Genomic DNA, 20,953 nt, shown 5'->3' on the forward strand with positions numbered 1-20,953 from the left:
ATTCACTAATCTTGTTGCCCTTCTCTGTACTCGTTCCAGCAGCTCTACATCCTTCTTGAAATGAGGCCTCCAGACCTGTATACAGTACTCTAGGTGTGGCTTGACCATTGCCTTATACAATGGAATAATCACCTCCTTATCCCTGCTGGAAAAATTCCTGTATATCATTGACAATACTCCATGAGCTACTATTGCAGCCCGTCTGCACTGCTCAGAGAACTTCATATCTGCCTGCACAACCACCCCCAAGTCCCTTTCATTCTCTACCACTGTCAGTGTAGTACCACAGAGTTGATACGTTGCTCTGGAGTTGCTGTTTCCCATGTGTAGTACTTTACATTTGTCAATGTTAAACTTCATTTGCCACCTCTCAGCCCATCTGCTCAACCTTTCCAGATCCTGCTGCAGCAGCATAGTGTCAGTAGTGTCCTTGACAACCCTGCCAACCTTTGTATCATCTGCAAACTTCGACATTAGCCTTGATAGGCCTCCGTAGCCGAGTGGGCAGGAGCGGGAGTGCAGTAGCACAAGCTCTTTGAGTAGACCGGGGTTCAAGCCCCTGACTGCTGAATACGGTCGATCTGCCAACCCGCACTGGACCAGCGTGGCAGATTATGGTCCATTTCCCTCAACATGAATTGTTGAGGAGGCTTCCATCCTGCAGTGGGTTGATAATGGCTGCACTTTACTTTTTTTTTATACCAGAAAAGAATAGCAAAAGCTTAAAAAAAGCTTGATATACCATCATCAATATCATTTATAAATACAGAAAACAATAATGGACCCAACACTGAGCCCTGAGGGACTCCACTAATAACATTAGTCCACGATGAGCAGTGTCCATTGATTACCACTCTCTGTCTTCTCCCTCTCAACCACCCCTTTATCCATAGCAGCAATTTGCCTCCAATGTCACACTGCTCCAATTTGTGTAGCAGTCTTCCATGTGCAACAGTATCAAAAGCCTTTCTAAGATCCAAGTATATAATATCAAAGTTATTCCCTGCATCCAGTTGTTTTGTGACTGCATCATAGTATCCAATCAAGTTGGTCAGGCAAGACTTCCCCTTAACAAAACCATGCTGTGTCCGAGCTATAACTGAAGTCTTGTCTAAATGATCCTGCAGTGCTTCTTTAACCAGTGCCTCCATTAATTTTCCTGGAACAGAAGTTAAGCTCACAGGTCTATAATTACTTGTGTCAGCCTTTGATCCTCCTTTGTGAATTGGGGTCACATTTGCACATTTCCAGTCTATGGGTACCTCCCCTGAGTCCAAGGAAGCTCTCATAATTATGGCTAAGGGTTTGCTTACTTCCTTTGCTGCCTCCTTTAATATAAATGGATAGATCCCATCCACCCCGGGTGCCTTTCTTGTGTTTATCTTCAACAGTTTCTCCTCCACTTTACTCCCAGTTATTTCAAGATTCTGTAGCTTACTGCTGTTCCAAAATTTAAAAAAAAAAAAAATCTATAATGCTATCGGATGCAGCATCAGTAACTCCCGAAACAGGCTGCCAATGTGATATATCAGCTTTCAAATGAATGGCAGATTAACCCTTTAATAATGCCATTTGGTAAAAATATGTAAAATACCAAAGCAATTTATGGTAAAGACAAAGTCATTATGGAACAAGTAAATACATGCATGGGTTGTGTTAGGGTAACTAAGAGTAAGAATATGTACATGTATACTTGCATATAAACCAATGCTAGGAGTGTAATAAATAAATTTGATGAATTTGAGGTGCTGTTGTTGGGATATCAGAGACTGTGTCACACAGAGATAAGCAGTGCAGAATTGGAATTTGGAGAGTACAATGTGTACAGAAAGGATAGAAGGAGAGATGCTGTTAGTTAAGAAACACATAAAATCTAAGGAAGTGCATCCAGCTGACATGGGTGGACAGTGTAGTGTTGAGTCAGTTTGGTGTGACATAAGCACTGAGAAAACCAAGTTCAGAGTAGGAGTGTGTTATACGCCTAATGACTCTGATGAGTACAACGAACAACTGCATAGAGAAACAGAGTGGGCCAGTAAATCAGATTGTCTAATAACGAGGGAATTTAACTTCCCAGACATTGGCTGGAACTTGTGGGTTCGTCACTCATACACTAGCAAGACTTTTATGGATTTATACAATGATTGTATTCTACAGCAGCATGTTCGAGAGGCAACCAGAGGGAGTAATACTCTTGATCTGATTATCAGCAGTGATAATTATTATTATTAACTATATGGTGCAAGGAAGCCTGAGGCTTATGCTGCACCAACCAAAAAAAAAATAAAAAATTCCTGAGTTACCCGGAGAGAGTCAAAAGAAGGGAATCACCAAGAAGGCATTAAGAATCTGCAGATAAAGGAACCACTAGGTGGCAGTGATCACAGTGTATTAATGTGGGATTTATTCAAAGATGTAACTACAATCAGGGATAAAGAGAAGGGTTTTTGCTTTCGTAAAGGTAACTACAGTGGTCTCAGAGATTTTTTAAATGCTATACAGTGAGACAAACTGATGATGCAACCAGCAGCAAATTCTAAATGAGAAGCATTCAAGAAATTAATCTTGGAAGCTACTAGGCTTTTCATAACAACTAAGAAATACTGTTCAAGGTTTAGGCCTAAATATTTGCCTAAATGTCAGATAAACTAACAAGACTTGTGGCAGAGAAGAAAAATGCATGGGATGCATTTTCCTTCTCTGTGTCGATATCAAGTGGACCAATGAATCACATTGGTCCACTTGACATTGATGGTTCAACTGATGAGGATTCTGCTCAGGTAGCTTGGCAAACTGAATAAGTATTGTGCATCTACAATGACACATGAACAATTCTGTAGGGAAGTGGAGAAAGAAATGATTTTGTAATAACTGAGAGCAAAGTGGAGGAAGATTTGTCAAAGTTAAACATAAGGAAGCACCTAGGGTGGATGGGATCTATTCAGTTATATGAAAGGAGCCAGCAAAGGAAGCCCAGGGATGCCCTCATAAGAGGGCATCCCTGGGCTTCCTTTGCACTTGGGGGGGGGGGGTCTACAGACTTGAGATGTGCAAATGTATCCCCAATTCACAAAGGGGGATCGAAAGGTGACACAAGTAGTTACAGACCTATTAGTTTAAATTATGTTCCGGGGAAAATAATGCAGTCACTGGTTAAAGAAGCAGTGCAGGATCACAAGACTAGTTATAGTTCTGACAGAGCATGGGTTTGTTAAGGGGAAGTCTTGTCTCGCCAATTTGATTGGATACTATGATGTGGTCACAAAAAATAATTTTGATATCATATACTTGGATTTTAGGAATGTTTTTGATACTGTTGCAAATGGAAGACTACTGTACAAGTTGGAGTAGTATAGCATTAAGGACAAGGAGTTACAATGGATAAAAGGATGGTTGAGTGGAAGAAGACAGAGAGTGAGTGGTAAAACACGGCTGTTCATGGACTAATGTTACTAGTGGAGTCCCCGGTGGTCCGTGTTGGGCCATTGTTGTTCCTGTATTTATCAACGATATTGATGAAGGTATATCAGGCTTATGTCCAAGTTTGCAGATGATATGATGGTTTGCAGACTTGTTAATGATAGTAAGGATGGTACGCTGCTGCAACAAGATCTAGAAAAGTTGACCAGATGGCCTGAGAGGTGGCAACTAAAGTTTAACATTCAGAAATGCAAAGTATTTGAAATGGGTAGCAAAAACCCTACAGTAACATGCCAACTGTGTGGTACTACACTCAGGGTAGTGTGGAGAATGAAAAAGACCTGGGGGTAATTGTACAGTCAGATATGAAGTTTTCTGAGCAGTGCAGACAGGCTGTAAGAGTAGCTCACGGGTCTTGTCAGTGATATATTGGAATTTTGCTAGCAGGGATAAGGAGGTGATTATCCCTTTGTATACTACAATGTGGTCACAAAGGAACTGGATGCTAAAAATAATTTTGATATCATATACTTGAATTTCAGGAAAGCTTTTGATACTGTTTCAAATGGAAGACTGTTGTACAAATTGGAGCAGTATGGCATTAAGGGCAAGTTACTGCAATGGATAAAGGGATGGTTGAGTGGGAGACAGCAGAGAATGGTAATAAATGGACACTGCTCTACATGGACTAATGTTATTAGCGGACTCCCCCAGGGTTTGGTGCTGGGCCCATTGTTGTTTTGTGTATTTATCAGTGATATTGATGAAGATACACCAGGCTTAATGTTCAAGTTTGCAGATGATACAAAGGTTGGCAGGATTGTTAATGACAATAAAGATAGTATGCTACTGCAACAGGATCTATAAAAGTTAGGCAGATGGGCTAAAAAGTGGCAACTAAAGTTTAACATTTACAAATGCAAAGTACTGCATATGGGTAGCAGTAACCCAAGAGAAACATACCAATTCTGTGGTACTACACTCAGGGAGGTGGAGAATGAAAAAGATCTGCGGTAATTGTGCAGTCAGATATGAAGTTCTCTGAGCAATGCAGACGGGCTGCCAGAGCAGAGCATGGAGTTTTGTCAATGATACATAGGAATTTTGCTAGCAGAAAAAAAAGGGGTGATTCTGTAGTCAGGTGGGCAGGAGCAGTGGTGTGTAGCACACGCTTCTTGATTAGACTGGAGTTCGAGCCCATGACCACCAAATACGGAGGATGTTGAAGGTCAGGGAATGACCACCGCATATCCCCAGCCCGGATAAAGGGTTGAGGGTTGGCGTCAGGAAGGGCATCCAGCCGTAAAAAAATTGCATGCCAAAAACAATAAAAAAAAAAAAATCAATCCTAACCCCATATATAATGGGAAAAAGAGAGGACAAAAAAAAAAAACAAACAAGGAGGTGATTATCCCTTTGTATAAGGCAATGGTCAGACCACACCTTGAGTACTGTATACAGGTCTGGAAGACTCATTTTAGGAAGGAGTTAGAACAAGTACAGAGAAGGGCAACAAGATTGGTGCACTTATGAAGAAAGGCTTAAGTTCTGCAAGTAGCAGCATCTGGAGACTAGGCACCTGCGAAGCGATCTGATTGAGATGTATAAGGCCTTCAATAGTTAGGCATTAGCAAAGGCACGTGATACAAGAAAGCAAGCTTATATAGCATCAGCCAAAAAAAAAAAAAAAAAAAAAACACATACACACCCTTCTCATTTCACCCATCCGCTCGCTCCAAATGTTTGTCTAGTTCTGCCTTGAATTTATTTAAGATTGAAGGCAGATGGAAGTTTGTTCCAGCAATCAACCACCCACTGGCTAAAGGCAAACTTCCACACATCTATCCTACAATTGTCTTTCCTCAATTTGAATTTATGCACTCTCAGGCGATTATTCTGAGCAAGAGCAACCCATCAGCATTGAGCATGCTGAAACCATTCAAGGCTTTATACACCTCAATCAGATCACCTTGCAGGTGCCTAGTCTCCAAACACTGTAATTTTCAAAACTTAAGCTTTTCTTCATAAGAACAACCCTTTGTTCCATTCACACTAATCTTGCTGCCCTTCTCTGTACTCGTTCCAACAGCTCTACATCCTTCTTAAAATGAAGCCTCTACACATGTATACAGTACTCAAGGTCTGGCCTGACCATTGCCTTATGCAAGGGGATAATCACCTCCTTATCCCTGCTAGAAAAATTCCTGTATATCATTGACACGACACCATGAGCTACTCTTGCAGACCATCTGCACTGCTCAAAAAACTTCATATCTGCCTGTACAATTACCCCAGGTCCTTTTTACTCTCTACCATTGTTAGTGTAGTACTACATAGTTGATACGTTACTCTGGGGTTACTGCTTCCCATATGCAGTACTTTACATTTCTCAATGTTCAACTTCAGTTTTCACCTCTTAGCCCACCTGCTCAACTTTTACAGATCCTGTTGCAGCAGCTTACTGTCATTAACAACCATGCCAACCTTCGTATCGTCTGCAAACTTGGACATTAAGCCTGATGTACCTTCATCAATATCATTGATAAATATACAAAACAACAATGGGCCCAACACCGAACCTTGGGGAACTCCACTAATAACATTTGTCCACGAAGAGCAGTGTCCATTGATTACCACTCTCTGATCTCCCACTCAACCATCCCTTTATCCATAGCAGCAATTTGCCTCCAATGGCACACTGCTCCAATTTGTGCAGCAGTCTTCCATGTGCAATAGTATCAAAAGCCTTTCTAAGATCCAAATATACGATATCAAAATTATTCTTTGCATCCAGTTCCACTGTGCCCACATCATAGTTTCTAATCAAACTAGTCAGACAAGTCTTCCTCTTACCAAACTCATGCTGTGTCCGAGCTATAACTGAAATCTTGTCTAGATGATCCTGCAATGCTTCTTTAAGAGCAGGCTCAGTCCTGACGGGATACTGCCGCTTGCTCAGACTAAGAACCTGAGGGGGCACAGATTCAAATTTGAGAAAAGACAGTTGTAGAATAGATGTTCGGAAGTTTGTCTTTAGCCAATGTTGATTGCCGGAACAGACTTCCATCTGTTGTTGTGGAAGTTGATAGCTTAAATAAATTTAAGGCTGAACTAGACAAACGTTTGGAGTGAACGGATGTGTGAAATGGGAAGGTGTTTTTTTTTTTTTTTCTTTTGGCTGATGCTTGCTTTCTTGCACCATATCAAATTATTATATTAGCGTCACCCATAATTCATTACATAAACCTGTATTTGTGTCTGCAAATAGCATCTGTTCTCTGGTTGATTTGCTGTTTTGCTGGACGAAAAAAATCTCACAGCCATGCAGTGAAAAAAGCCCATTAAAGTTTCTTGCATCATTGACAGGGATTCAAACCCAGATCTTTTCCACTGGTGTCGGGAGGACAGTGACGATACCACTGTACTACCCACACAGACTCTTGCATCATATGCCTCTACTAATGATAATGATGAAAAGTTCATTCTGTTGTGATCATTGCATTTACTAGGAAGTATAAATCGTACTGGCCAGCAAAACAAGGATGATTAAGTCCTTTTCATAATTTTGTAAAGGCTAATATACAAGGTGCAACTAGAAGTGAACTCTCTTCCCACCTCCCAACCCCAGACGGCCAATTTCCCAGAAGAAAACACTCCTGCCATCCAACTGTCAAAAACAGTAAGCAGTTGTAATATTTAGAAAAGGCAAGAAAGTCTGTGATAGCCATCATGGGCTCATTGCAGTGTAGGGACACTGAACTTTTCAACAGTATGTTTTGCTAATGGATTTGGGAATTTAAAGATTGCAGGCAGGCAGGCTGTTCAAAATGAATTGGTTTGGTAGGCTTTGCTCATGGCAAATACTTGGAAAAATGTCACCGATGTAGAGAAAATAATCCTGGAGGACAGGATAATTATCTTTTTTACTGGCAATTCAGGATACCTATGCAAAGAAAAATCTTTTCCATGGAACAGCTTTCCACATTATCCACAACTGTGAGAATTTCAAAAGTGAATGCATTGTGAACTCTGAGAAAATCAAATGCTGGGAAAAAGTGAGCTCAAATGAATGTACATAAAACTCTGCTAATACATCATGCAGCAGATCTAGAGAATTTTCTGGGCTCGGTAGTCAACACAGATGAATGTTCTATCTTTTCATAGAATCCACAGACAAGGAGGCAATTCAAACAATGGAAGTATTATGATTCTCCACCACCAAATATATTTTGGGCAACTGGATCAGCTGGCAGACTATTTTTTTGGGATTAGAAAGGGGTTGATGATCCTGCAATGTGCTGTTCCAAAGGGAAAAGCATGTTGCAATAATAATTGGACACTATTACAGACATTCTGCAGAACCAAATTTTGCTTGTTGTTGAGAAGAACTTATCCCCTTCTGACACCATGCAATTTTATTTTGCATCAAAATAACACCACCACATAAGGCCAATACTGTCACAGACTTTCTATTTGGCATGGGACTGAAACATTCCAAGCCTCCAATATTCTCTGACTTGACTCAGTGACTTTCTGGAACCAGGCAGTACTTTGCCTGGTTCCAAATTGATTTAGAAATGCAATGGGAGCAGCAATATATCAGTGGGCATAACACACGTGTAAAGAAGACTTTTCACAGCATTATGAGAACTGCTTATGGTAGAAACCATTAGACAGAGAAGGAAACAACACAGAAAATCACCAACAAAGAGGAAACGGCTTATATTGTTTCCTAAGAAAAATACAGTAATACTTTGGTGAAAACTGTGGGCATTTTAAATTTGTTCATAAAATTTTCTTTTATATATTCATATTTAATATGCTACTTAAATTTTTTTTAAATAAATAATAATAAACTATTCCATCAAATGCATTATTAAGAGACAGCTGCTCGAATTGGATGAAATAAGTGCCATCAAATGAAGAAGAAAGCAATATAACTTAATTTTAAAAACTTAACCGTTATCGTTAAATCAGCTTGTACAGCATATTGTAAAAAACTAAATCAGAATTATGGCAATTAACTTTTACTTTTCCTAAAAATTCTTATTTGAAATATGATATTCTTTCAAATCAATATGATGGGTAGAGTTTATCAAGCTGTCAACAAAATCATATACAGTGGACCCCGGTTTTATGATATTAATCCATTCCAGAGACACGATCGTATGGATTAATCGTTAATCCATACGATCTTATCTACATGATAAGATCGTATGGACCAACCACACGTGAAAAATATCATAATGTGAACCCAATAACACAATGTTTTTTCGTAATTCGTTCCAATACCTCGGAAGGTGAAATTTTCATTATATAACTAAGCCATTTATCTCTTTTTCTTTTACACAATGTTACACATACACAAATTCAATACAGTAAATTTATGTGAAATAAGCACAGCACAAAAAATCACTTCAACTAAAGGATGCAAAAACAAAACACATGGCCAACACGTTTACAAACACTGCTATTGTCTGAGAGAAAGGGCTATGTGGTCCGGTCAGAGACAACAGTAAGCCCATTATAAAGTGAAATAAGTAAGCGCCGGTTAACATGATCACTGGTTAGTAGAATCGGCTGCTTTATAGAATAAAATTTTGGAAACCAATTCAAATCATTAAAATGCACTACACTTTCATTGTTATCATATTTTTGGTTATAAGAATCAATTTTGAATGCCTTTGTGATATTTTTCTAAAGCATAGTTCTGAAGGTCACTACCATAAAACAAAATCAATTTGCAGTTTCCAGTTTATTGGGCTTTTCTGTTAGTGCAATCTATTATAAACAGGTAGTAAACTTGATCTTATTGCATTTGTGATAATACCAATAGCTGGAATTCTGTGGGTTTTTACATTATTATGGTGAAATTTGTTTCCCCTTCCATGAAAACATAAATAAAAATTTTCAGAATCTTCTCTTCATCCTATTTTTTAAGCTTCGTAAACTTGTTACTCCGTATCTCACATGCGATATCATGTTAGCTGCAATTTGTGCACGACTGTTCTTTGTTACTGATTACTTATCTATTTTACTTTTTTAAATTTTACAAACAAAAAAAAAATAAATAAATAAATTGTGTCAGTGAAACAGAAATATCAATTAGTTAGTATGTATATATTACAGTATTAATTAAGCCATGTTTTTAAGCGTAAATTTATTTTAATTTTGCTAAACTGTAGAAAATATTCTTCCGATTTTCACTTATCATTTAATTTTGTTAATTGGTAAGGTAATAAAGTGTAAATTTGTGCTTTATATCTTTACTTTTAGAGCCTCTGGATAATATTCCTGCTATTTTTGCTTATTAGAATTGCCATTTAATAGAATTAAAATTCAATTTGCAAATGTGATCACAATGACTAACGCTTACTACATATCATATTGTGAAAGGTATTTTATCATGGAGAGTCCATTGTAAAAAGTGATTTGATCGTACAGTGAACCAATCGTAAAGCAGGGGTCTGCTGTAATATGATGGAAATACATAGCGTAATAATAAAGTACAATAGAAAACTGGCAATTCCAATACTCACAAATACAACCCATTATACGTTTATCAAATGCAGAAGGTATCAGTGTGGGTTCACTCTTTGTTCCAGGACCTCTCTTATACACCCTCAAGTCAAATGGATTCTAAAATTGAAAAAAAAAATTATATACACACCACAGAAAATTTGACATCTTAACCACATTAAAGCATTTCATCTACATCACATATGTGGCATCACAACCAGGGCATAACAAATCTCACATACGAGGTCACTATTGTGCTTAAATGTTTTGAAAGGTAAATATTATTTTCTGTGGTTCTATTGCAAAATTTTTCTGTCTTTGCACAAAACGCATTTCAAATCTGGACCTTGTTTGATAATGATTTCCTGCTCACCATTATAGCAATAATTAACTGTTGCCACAAATCTTAATGGTTGCTAATCTTTTGCATATGATGAACAATAAACTCTGTAACCAACAAGATTCATTACAACAGTGTGAAAACATATCTGTAAATACAACTGCTTTCATTACATGGCACATTTTATAATCAGTATTGTGAATTTTGTAACTGGCGATGCTGTTTTTTTTTTTTTTATACTAATATGCATATTATTCAATTAACTAAAATTTGTAAAAATTATAAAGGAGTATATATACAGGGCTTGCAAGAAGTGCTTGCCTGTGACAAGTGAGAATATTTAATTGATGAGTAAAAATCAGAAATTTCAGTTTAATCATCAGTTTTAGTTACATAATGATGATTTTTATGGCATTTTTTATGTCATAAATAATTTTTTTGTATTTTTACTTTACTTATCACACCTGTTGGGAAATTCTGGTCATTACAAATGCCTGTTTTATCAATTATCTTACTGATTTTGGCCTAATGGAATGCAATCAATAAGAGGATATGATATGCACACATTATTTTATAGTTAACGCTTAGATCTACCACAAGGTAGCCAGCCAATCATGACATGGTAACCTAAAATGAATGCTTAGTGGACAGTGGTTACTGCTTTATTTCGTAACCAATAGTGAAATATGCAGAACTTAAATCATTAACAGTGCATATTTAAACTTGGAATGTTGAGAAAGAATTACATATTTTCATTTTTTTTTAAATATATAATTTCTTTATATTAGTTCTACAAAGACAACCTAAAATGTCTTTTGATTATTTCCTAGTCACTGCCACATAATATGACATCACCAGTTCTGTTTGTCCACCAATGATTTGAAGCTAGTCAATCAGAATTCATATGTATGGCCTAAAAATATAATTATTATGTATGAAGACCTAAGTGTTTTATTTTATTGAGAACTTTTATGATGATTTTGAACTTTTACATTCAACATTTGTTTATAATGACACAGAAGAAATTCTTCGACCTTTTTCCTGAATGATTCAAGACATACATTTATACCTGTTAAAAATGAAAATGTGGACGTGTATATATGTAAAGGGCGGCTCCTAGAACATCAGTTCAACTCGCCTCGCATATCTGTGAAGTACCACTGGAAAAGGGCCAGTGAAAATGTGTGCTGTTGTTGTTGGTGTTATGTTTAATGACAAGGGCTACTGAGGCCAAATTGTGTCTGTTCATAGTTTATTTACATGAAGCAGATTATGTGTGAAAATGGTGATGTAATGAACAATAGTTCTAGATTATGTTCATAATGATTCTACAGCTTCAAAGATAATTAAAAGGTAATGCACTGAATACTAGAAAGGAAATGTCTTTTAAAGTGAAATTTCCATGGCTTCAGTATGAAAGTGGTGTGGCAAGGTGTTCTGTATGTCTGCAATTCAAAGCTTTGTGTTACAGTTCATCAAGTGTAGGTTGGCTTCAAGGAACTTTTCAGACATGAAACTTACAAGTCCCACAATTTGTGAGGCCCACATATTAGCCACATGGAAGCATTAATTGCTCAAGAACATCCAGAATAGTGTGTTAAAAAGGTTGGGAAAAAATATATATATTTGCTCATTTGGAAATATGTTTTAACATATCATAATACACTGCCAAAAACAAGCCTTTCACTGACATGCAAAGCCTTATTAAAATAGTAAACAAACTCAATGTTGATGTTTTGGATGAATAAACAAACAACAATCAGTGTAGAGAATTCATACACCACATAGCCTTTTATGTAAAGAAAAGTATTGCTGCTGATATCAGAGCATCAGCATTTCTATTTTGTTAGATGGCTCAACTAATAAGTCAGAAGAATGTAAGATACATAAATGATGGCAGTATCAAAGATTTGTTTCTGGCTATTGCTCCCTTGGAAAATAGTACTGTTTCGGGCTACCAAGACAGCATTGACAAAGAACTGAAGCAGGTACACTTGGATTGGAGAAAAAAATATCTTGTTGGACTAGCAAGAGATGAAACACTTTCCATGATTGGAGGTGTTAGTTGCAATTAACTATTTTCAAATCACTTAAAGTAGTACCATACACCAAGGAAATTGCTCTATGTTGCTCTATGCTCTTTGCTGACAATTTTGTTTTTGAATTTTAATCTGTCGTGATAGGTACCATTTTATGCTACCATATTTACTGAATGTGTGTGTGTGTGTATGTATATACACACACACACACTACATTAGGCAACCTGTGTTGTTTCATCCGGTTCATATGAACAAACCACTGAAGTTGTTCTTTGTAGATCTGTTCTATTATGCTGCGTGGGAGATAAGAGACCACCAGGAAGATCCAAAAGAAAATGGCTCCAATGCTTAAAGAAAAACACAGGCTTTCAGCACTATCAACAAATGGTGAAAGATTCAAGAGAGTTACAACAATGGAGGTCAATATCTAAATAGGGACTCAACCTGTGCCAAACAGACGAATAGAATGATGATGATATATATACAAGTACAGTAAATCCCCGCTATTCGCGGGGGTTACGTTCCTGAGAAATGACGCGAATACTGAGTTATGGCTCCCATAGTAATAAAGTGGTTCCGTTCCAAAGTATGAAATATATATAAAAAAACTAGTCTAAAATTTTTTCTATGTATGTATTATATGTACCTTCATAACATGACTATGTACATAGACAGTACATAGTGAAATGCAAGCATATGACATCGAAATGAAAATAAGAAACAATTTAATATTAAATGTAATATTTATTAGAAATTTCAAATAAATCTTTCAAACCAGTGCCTTTGCTAACTAAAAAACTTATCCCGCCAATGCTATCACCAGTTTCGCTAAAGTGTTGATAAAGGTGTTTTTGCCTTTTCACGAATGATGATTGATTGTTGTTGTTATTTGGATTTTTAGGAGCATTAGCAACTAAGGCCATATTGCTCCGGGATATGCGGTGGTCATTCCCTGACCTGTCCGCATCCTCCGTATTTGGTGGTGACGGGCTCGAACCCCGGTCTAATCAAGAAGCGTGTGCTACACACTGCTGCTCCTTCCCACCTGGCTACGGAGGCGCCACGAATGATGAGTGAACTTAACGGAATTTTATTTTGAGTTCGGTCTTCTATCCACAGATTTAAAGCTTTTCCATTTTTTCTAATTTAACATCATGAGTTACAGAGCAAATTTTTGAAGCAATAAGCGCGTTTTCACGGACACTACGGCGGATTTTTTCTTCTGATTTTTTGATTGATCGTGCCGTTGACTCATTGATTTTATAATGTTTTGCCACTGAGGAGACACTTTCACCATTAGAAATTTTTATCTAATAACTCAATTTTATTTGCTAATGTCATCACCTTCTTTGATATTTTCACATTTCCCTTGTTATTCGTAGCCATATTTTTGTACAGGTTAGAAAGAACTTGTCCACAATAAGGTCACTTTCTTCCATTAACACACTCAAAAAAGTCTCTTTTACACTGCAAAACGGAAGATTTATCACTTTTGTAAGCATATCAATTTATAAATTGATAAATTTATTCAATTTATAAGCATATAAATTAAAAGCAAACGACGAAACCTTCCATGACAAGCGCAAAACACATACTGAACAAGGATGAGCGAGAAACATCCACGCTAGCGATTTTGTCACCCCTCTCCCCCCAACCACTGAGCGCTGTTTTGACCGGGAAAGATAATTTTAGCCACGCCCATGTTTTTTTATGGCGGAAAATATTAACGGCGCTTTAAAATTCACATTTTTTTAGGTTTCATTTTATATTAAATCGGTGATCGCGAATACAGATACCACGGTGTGTGCTCGTAAAGCGAAAACTTGTAAAGCAGGAATTTTATTTCCCATAGACCTAATGTTAAAAACAGGGGTTATATTCTCAACAAGGAAATTTGATCATAGTAACGTTAAATAAAGGTCAATAGCTTATTCATAAACAATGATTTATTTATCCAAAGAAATGAAAACATAGCATTTAAAATCAAGCAAATTATAATAATAAAGAAATTATTTGTCATACAAATGGTCAAGAATGTTTATTCTTTATCAGCATCATTAAATGAACACTCGTTGATGGTTCATCACTCGTTGGCTCAGCACTTGTTGGTTTGTTGGAAGCACAAGGAGTATCTTCTTTAGAAATGCTTCAAGAGTGTTTCCAAAACATTCTCTTTTCTTTATAAATTTCACAATAGCATGCATAAGCATTTTTTTAAATCTGAAGCAACTTCTCTAATGTGCTCAAAATTTGAATCTTGTGACTCAAAAAATCTCAATTGCTTTTTCTGTGTTGAAAAGCTTCATCAAGCCCCTTGGGAGTGGAGGAACGAACAAGAATTGCAGCTATTAAATCTTCTTTTTCCTCAGCTTCTTCACATTTTGCCATTTCAAGGAGGTCTTCACTTGTGTGCTTGAAGTAGATCAGTGATGTCAGTTGTAGAAATCTCAAGCTGCAATCAGTTAGCAATATTAATGACCATTTCTGTTTCATTTTGTACGATCTCTGCTGTAGTAGTATTGTGTAAAATACAGTACACATTAGTACTGTATTGTATAGCTACACATGTGATTTGAAATGCCGTATTTGTGAATGTTTAGCATATATTTATATTTTTGATTCTGTTGATACTTGAAAAAAATAACTCGTAAACCTGGGAACTCATAAAGCGGGAACTGTCTGTATACACAAACCCTCACAAACCAAATTGTAACCACCTACCTAATACCCTGTTGAGCCAGTATTCAATGGGTAACAGTGCTATTCACCTAGGCACTGACTCCACAAGATGTCTCAAAATGTCCATAGGGATCATCAAAATGTCCACAGTCATGCTGACTGCAAGTCTTTCCACAGTGTCAGAATAGATGATGGATTGTGTGTTCATATGCCTCGCTTCCTGTTCCAAAATATCCCACAGGTGCGTGGATTAAATGGGATTGAGGTCACGTGAATTTGGAAGCCAGTCAAGATGGGTGATACCTTCATTGTGTTCCTTGAACCATTTGTGCGTAGTGCAATCCCGATGACAGAGTGGATTATAGTCTTGGAAGATCCAGCTTCTGGTACACCTCACCAGTGAAATGTTGATCCATTGGTCCATACACACCAAGGAAGTCCTACTCCTTGCCAGGAAAACTTTCCCCATATTAAGCAACCATTGCCACCTACCTGAATAGTGGGCATTATGGACGATGAGCCCATGGACTCATGTTGTTTGCACCACACACACACAATGGTATTTGTAAACATCCAACCAGCACACTTGTTTCCTCATGTCCTAATCTTCTAGAGATTATGCTTCAGGAAACTACATTTATTATTTTTTATTATTATTATTATTAGCCATATGGTGCAAGGAAGCCTGAGGCTTATGCTACACCAGCCAAAAAAAATTTCTGAGTTACGTGAGAAAGAGAAAGAGAGAGAGAGCCAGAAGTAGAAGGGAATCACCAAGAAAGAAAAGAATGATGATATCCAGCTCAGGACCCTGGGTGTACCAAGCCCATACTCATCAGATGTGAGTCCCTGCAGTTAGTGGATTTGGAGAGTGCACTGTAACTGGCATGTCACTATTTTCAAACCAGCTTTCCAGTATGATTTTACCTATACCTGCTTCCATTCCATAATTGATATATTCCATGGTGGCCCATTCTGCCTTGACAACAGAGGTAATAGCCACAATTTTTACCATCTCAATATTTTTCTTTTCCTCTTCAGTGCTCTCCCCAGAAAATTTTGCCAGCCAGGTGGGGAAGTATTAGTAATATTATAAAATTTTCTGTTATTTATATGACTTAAGTGATCCAGAACAAAAATTAATTGCATAATTTAACATTATATGCTGCTGTCATATCGACTTTGATTGTGTAGTATGTTCAAATTAATATTTATCAAGATCAGTGAGCAGGACCATACAGTACCGCGAAAATCACTTATATTCGCCAGGTGTGGCGATTCAACAGGTCCTGGGGAAAACACTGCTCTTTCAGCTCTTTCATACTTCTAAAATATAATTCTCTCCTGTCTTATCATTAACTTATCATTATTGTTTATCTCACTCCAACTTTAACCTTATTCAACCCAAGGGCTGACATCAGGTGAGTATGGGCTTGGCACACCCAGGTTTTGAGCTGGATATCATCATTCTTCTCTTTCTTGGTGATTCCTTTCTACTTCTCTCTCTCTCTCTCTCTCTCTCTCTCTCTCTCTCTCTCTCTCTCTCTCTCTCTCTCTCTCTCTCAGTAACTCGGGAATTTTTTTTTGTTTTGGCTGGTGCAGAATAAGCCTGAGGCTTCCTTGCACTGTATGGCAAATAATAATAATAATAAACCATTTTCATTTTCCAACGGTTTAAAGGTTTTTGAGAAGATTGAAGGAAGTATTTTCAAATGCTTCCCTCAGTCCTGAATACCAAGTTGCTATTCTGATACAAGAACTAGGTGACACAAATATAAAATCTTAAGGAGCAACTGATGATTGAATTTCACAAAGTATACCTACAGGCAACATGCCGTTCAATGGGTACTTTCTACAAATAGGAATAATACGAGTGATTTGGGGTTTTTTTTGAACAGATTTAAGTCTGGTTCCTTACTTTGCATCATTTCAAATGATGCAAAATAAGGAGCCATTCAAATACTAACTTGGTTGTGCAAAGAATAAAAATAATAATTTTTTCCCATCCATGCCTAATTTAAATAATCTACATTCATTGACAAAATCAGATTTATCTACTCAGAATAAAATTAACTTCTTTATTTCTTTACATTAATTCTTTACTTCAGCAAACACAGAATTTAACTTTTTTTTTCTCCTTTCTGAGTACTGCATAACTAATAACCCTGTACAAATTTCAAATCTGTCCTGATGATGCTGAATCTCAGGTACATCACCCAACATCTGAAACGTCAAAGATGCATGCACTGCTCAAAACATAGTACATTTTAACAGTACATTAGTTAGTGATCCCTGCCTTGCTCTTTCTCTCTACCCCCCCCCAAACACTCCACTCAATATCACAAAATCATTCAATTTGTCCTGCACAGCTTCTCCAAGGTATTTCTAAAGATAACGCTTTTTATTGGCAGTTATAATTCTACATTTTTCAGCATTCTTTCAGAATGCATACAATTGACCAGATTGCTATGATTAAGCACCAACACAGCCATGGCCAATTTTAATTTGCCATGATTAGTGTGGCTGTTTGTGGGAAGATAAACTAGAGATGCTGCAAGAAGGAACTATAGAACCCCTTTTTTTCAGATTGGTTAGTTCAACCACTATATGAATAAAAGTTACTTGCATCCTGATGAGAATAGAACATAAACCTTTTACAGACATGATGTGGAAGAGGTTTATGTTCATCTCATCAGTTTCCATTCTTTGGAAATAAACATTTGTCTTGTTAGAGGCTTTACAGGAGAGGGGCAACTGATGCCAACAACCTTTCTTTGTATATAATTCTTAAACATTATCCACAAAAATGCAAATGAAATCTTCTGATTTCCAATTTTTAACCATTCCATGATATTATTATTAAAAAAAAAAAAAAAAAAAATTTAATCTTCTAGCAGATGCATGAAAATAAATTACCATTCCAGGCTTGTTTGGTGCACAGAATTTACTATTCAGTTTTTCTGGAAAAAACAGCTGCACATGCTTTTAATTTGAATGGTTATTTGTGGAAGTCTGATTCCCTTTATTGTATACTCATCAAAAAGGAGGCTTCTTTCTTTTTGGTAAGTATAAACTTTTGATTGTAAACTCTTCTGAGATTTTTGTACTGGGGTACCATACGAGTTTAGATACTTTCATTATTTTTGGGTTAAGTGATTAAAAAAGTGATTTATGTAAGAAATTCCAAGACACTGTGGTATTTTACCTCATTCCCTGCCAATTTTGCCAACAATTCCTTCTTCTCTATTCCTGTTGCATGTTCCACTGGATCACAAAGTTCTGCAAATGGAATTTAAAATATAAAATGATGAATTAATAAAATTAAGAAAGTAAGTTGTGTGAAAACCTCATACAATTTATACCTATTTATTTCATAAATTATAGAGCAGAAAAATTTGAAACACTAAACAGCACAAAGTGTGCATATGAATCAGCAGTCCATCACTAAATTAAAAATGTGCATTATTAGCATCTATACACTAAATTTGTAAACTAACAATATGCATATTTCTGTAGAATTAGACCTGAAATTTGGGAACTCCTGATCATAATTATCTATAACTAAATGAAATCTAATACTGATGGACGACACCCTGCTTAAATGCTTTTTATTCTTCACTCAAATTTGATACAGATTTCTAAAATTTATAATATCCTCAAACAGACACTGGGAACATCCATAAGTATACTGGAAAAAAAAAAAATAATAACTAAATAAATAAATATAAGCTTTTTTGTTATTATATTCTACACAGGATGTCTGAAAAATCTGGAACCAATGGGACTGACATTATGTATGCTTACTCTCATTTACAGTGTGTTAAATGTGTCCACCACGACTCTCCATGCATTTTCTCAGTAGGTATATGTTTGTTTAGATTCTTCTCAGCATATTGGGATCAACAGAAGCACACTTTAAATTTCTTCACTAGTTTCCCAACTGCACTGTGCATTACTGGATTCCTTTCAGGATGTCTGGCATTAAAACTCGACCACCCCTTCCCTCTGGATCCACCCCTGACAACCACTAAGAACTATCCCCACCCTTTCATCCAGGGTTAATGCCATTTTTCACCTGTAAAGAAAAATGTATTTTTACCACTGATTCCAGACTTTTCGTACACCCTGTATTTTAAACTGCCCTTTCATTTGTCTACCCATTTATTGTGCAATACGATGTTACTTTCCTTCTTTTTTTCTTTTTGTTTTAGTCAGTCCAAAGAGTAGAGAAATCCTCTCAAACTGTAATGTAATCAGTAACCTTCTGCATGAAGTAAAAATAGTTTCAAGAAATAATGAGAATTTCTAAAAATCCCCAAACAGCTATAGTGACAAGGCTGTATTAACTAATAGGCACAGTGGGTTCTGTGAAAAAGCCTATGAAAAAATTAACCTTTTATTTTATTCTTGTATGATAAAAAAAAAAAAAAATTTTTTTTAAATGTAATAAATCTCTTGCTGCCTCCGTAGCCAGGTGGGAAGGAGTAGCAGTGCATAGCACACGCTTCTTGATTAGACCGGGGTTCGAGCCTGTCACCACTAAACATGGAGGATGCGGAAAGGTCAGGGAATGAGCACCACATACCCAGGAGCAATATGGCCTTAGTTGCTAATGCTCCTAAAAACCAAAATAACAACAAATCTCTTTAATAAATTTATACACAGAACATGCATACAGTTGTATGCACCAAGAAGCAGAGTTGCATCAATGTTTTTTTTGCAAATCATCAGTAGCACATCATCCAATGATGCTTTTACAGAAAATCTCTTCTAAATAGGGAACAGTGAAAGGAAAGGTGAGCATCACTATTCCCTGGTTTATTAAAAATAAAATGTTTATCGGTTCCACAAAAATGCTTCTGTTGGGTAAATTCACTGCCAAGGTACAATTGTTTGAGCAAGATAAATGACTAGCATAAACAGAAAACATGTAATAGCATTAAATACTCACCATAACTTTAAGCATTTTAATTTGTAAGTGCAAAAGTAAGTACATTACAGTAAACATTGTGATTTAATCATCTGTTAAGGTCGTTTGCCATCCAAAAATAAAAAATAAAAAAAACAAAGACAATTTTAACCCTACCCATTAATTACAGAAATCAAAAACACCCACATGAACATAGATTTCTTTCAGTATATGTTATTATAAATATATTTCAATAAAACAAGTTACTGGTTAAAATTTATTTTTTACCATTTTACAACTTAAGTCCACATAATCACCGCGCAAGACAAATATAAGCAAACTTACATTAATGAATACTCATAAAAAATATGTTCATCACCATAAACCAGTATACACTCGGTGTCAGATACTTTTCAAATTAAATTAAATTTATTTCTTTAATTTATATTTGACTTCATAAAGAGCGTAGCCGTAATCCCAGTTTCTCAAAACGGTCAGGTTATAAGTAGGTGCGGCTGCTGGACTTTATAATTAAATTTATAATTCGTGTACAATGTAAGATTCTGTACAATGTACTTCTTTTACTGGATCAAAAATCAAGTTTCGGCATAAAAGCAATGTGACCTCCATCTACGAGACCGATTAACTCGTCACAATTACAATATAACAAAATTCAGCAAAATACAAAAGTGTTATACGCACGTTTGCACATGGAACGTGCTGAAATCATCATGAAAGATTTACGAACTATTCCCGTTGCCTGTTTTGCTGCAAGCATTGGTGAAATAGCCATTATTTTAATTCAGTACTTAAGTTTACAATAATCACCCAAAGCTTAGCCTCTATTACGCTATACAGAAAATAAAAGCTGCAGAGTTCGGATTAACCCAGAGTACTTTTTCAGGAAATGACGTCACTGATTTCAAAACTATTATTTTTATAACATATAATTAAAATTTCTCTTTCTTTGCAGTAGACATCTAAAGTACCAAATTAAATTATAAAGGATTTAATCATTTATGTAGTTTAATTAAATATTTTTCGATA

General features: G+C 36.3%; 1 protein-coding gene across 1 annotated transcript in view; it reads right to left on the reverse strand.

Annotated features, from left to right (window-relative positions):
* LOC150081087 (cytochrome c oxidase subunit 5B, mitochondrial-like) overlaps positions 1 to 20,800 on the reverse strand; it is a 22,832-nt gene extending 2,032 nt beyond the window's left edge. Inside the window, exons 1-3 of the mRNA XM_090381093.1 lie at positions 20,609 to 20,800; positions 18,203 to 18,276; positions 9,960 to 10,059 (exon numbers count right to left, since the gene is read on the reverse strand). Coding sequence (XP_090237219.1) covers positions 9,960 to 10,059; positions 18,203 to 18,276; positions 20,609 to 20,699 — 265 coding nt within the window. The 5' untranslated portion in view covers positions 20,700 to 20,800. The remainder of the gene's footprint in view (positions 1 to 9,959; positions 10,060 to 18,202; positions 18,277 to 20,608) is intronic.
* Positions 20,801 to 20,953: the final 153 nt, after the last annotated feature.

Source organism: Mastigoproctus giganteus, chromosome 9 (genome assembly GCF_048544385.1).
Source record: "Mastigoproctus giganteus isolate SK-2022 chromosome 9, ASM4854438v1, whole genome shotgun sequence".
Taxonomy (NCBI): Eukaryota; Metazoa; Arthropoda; class Arachnida; order Uropygi; family Thelyphonidae; genus Mastigoproctus; species Mastigoproctus giganteus.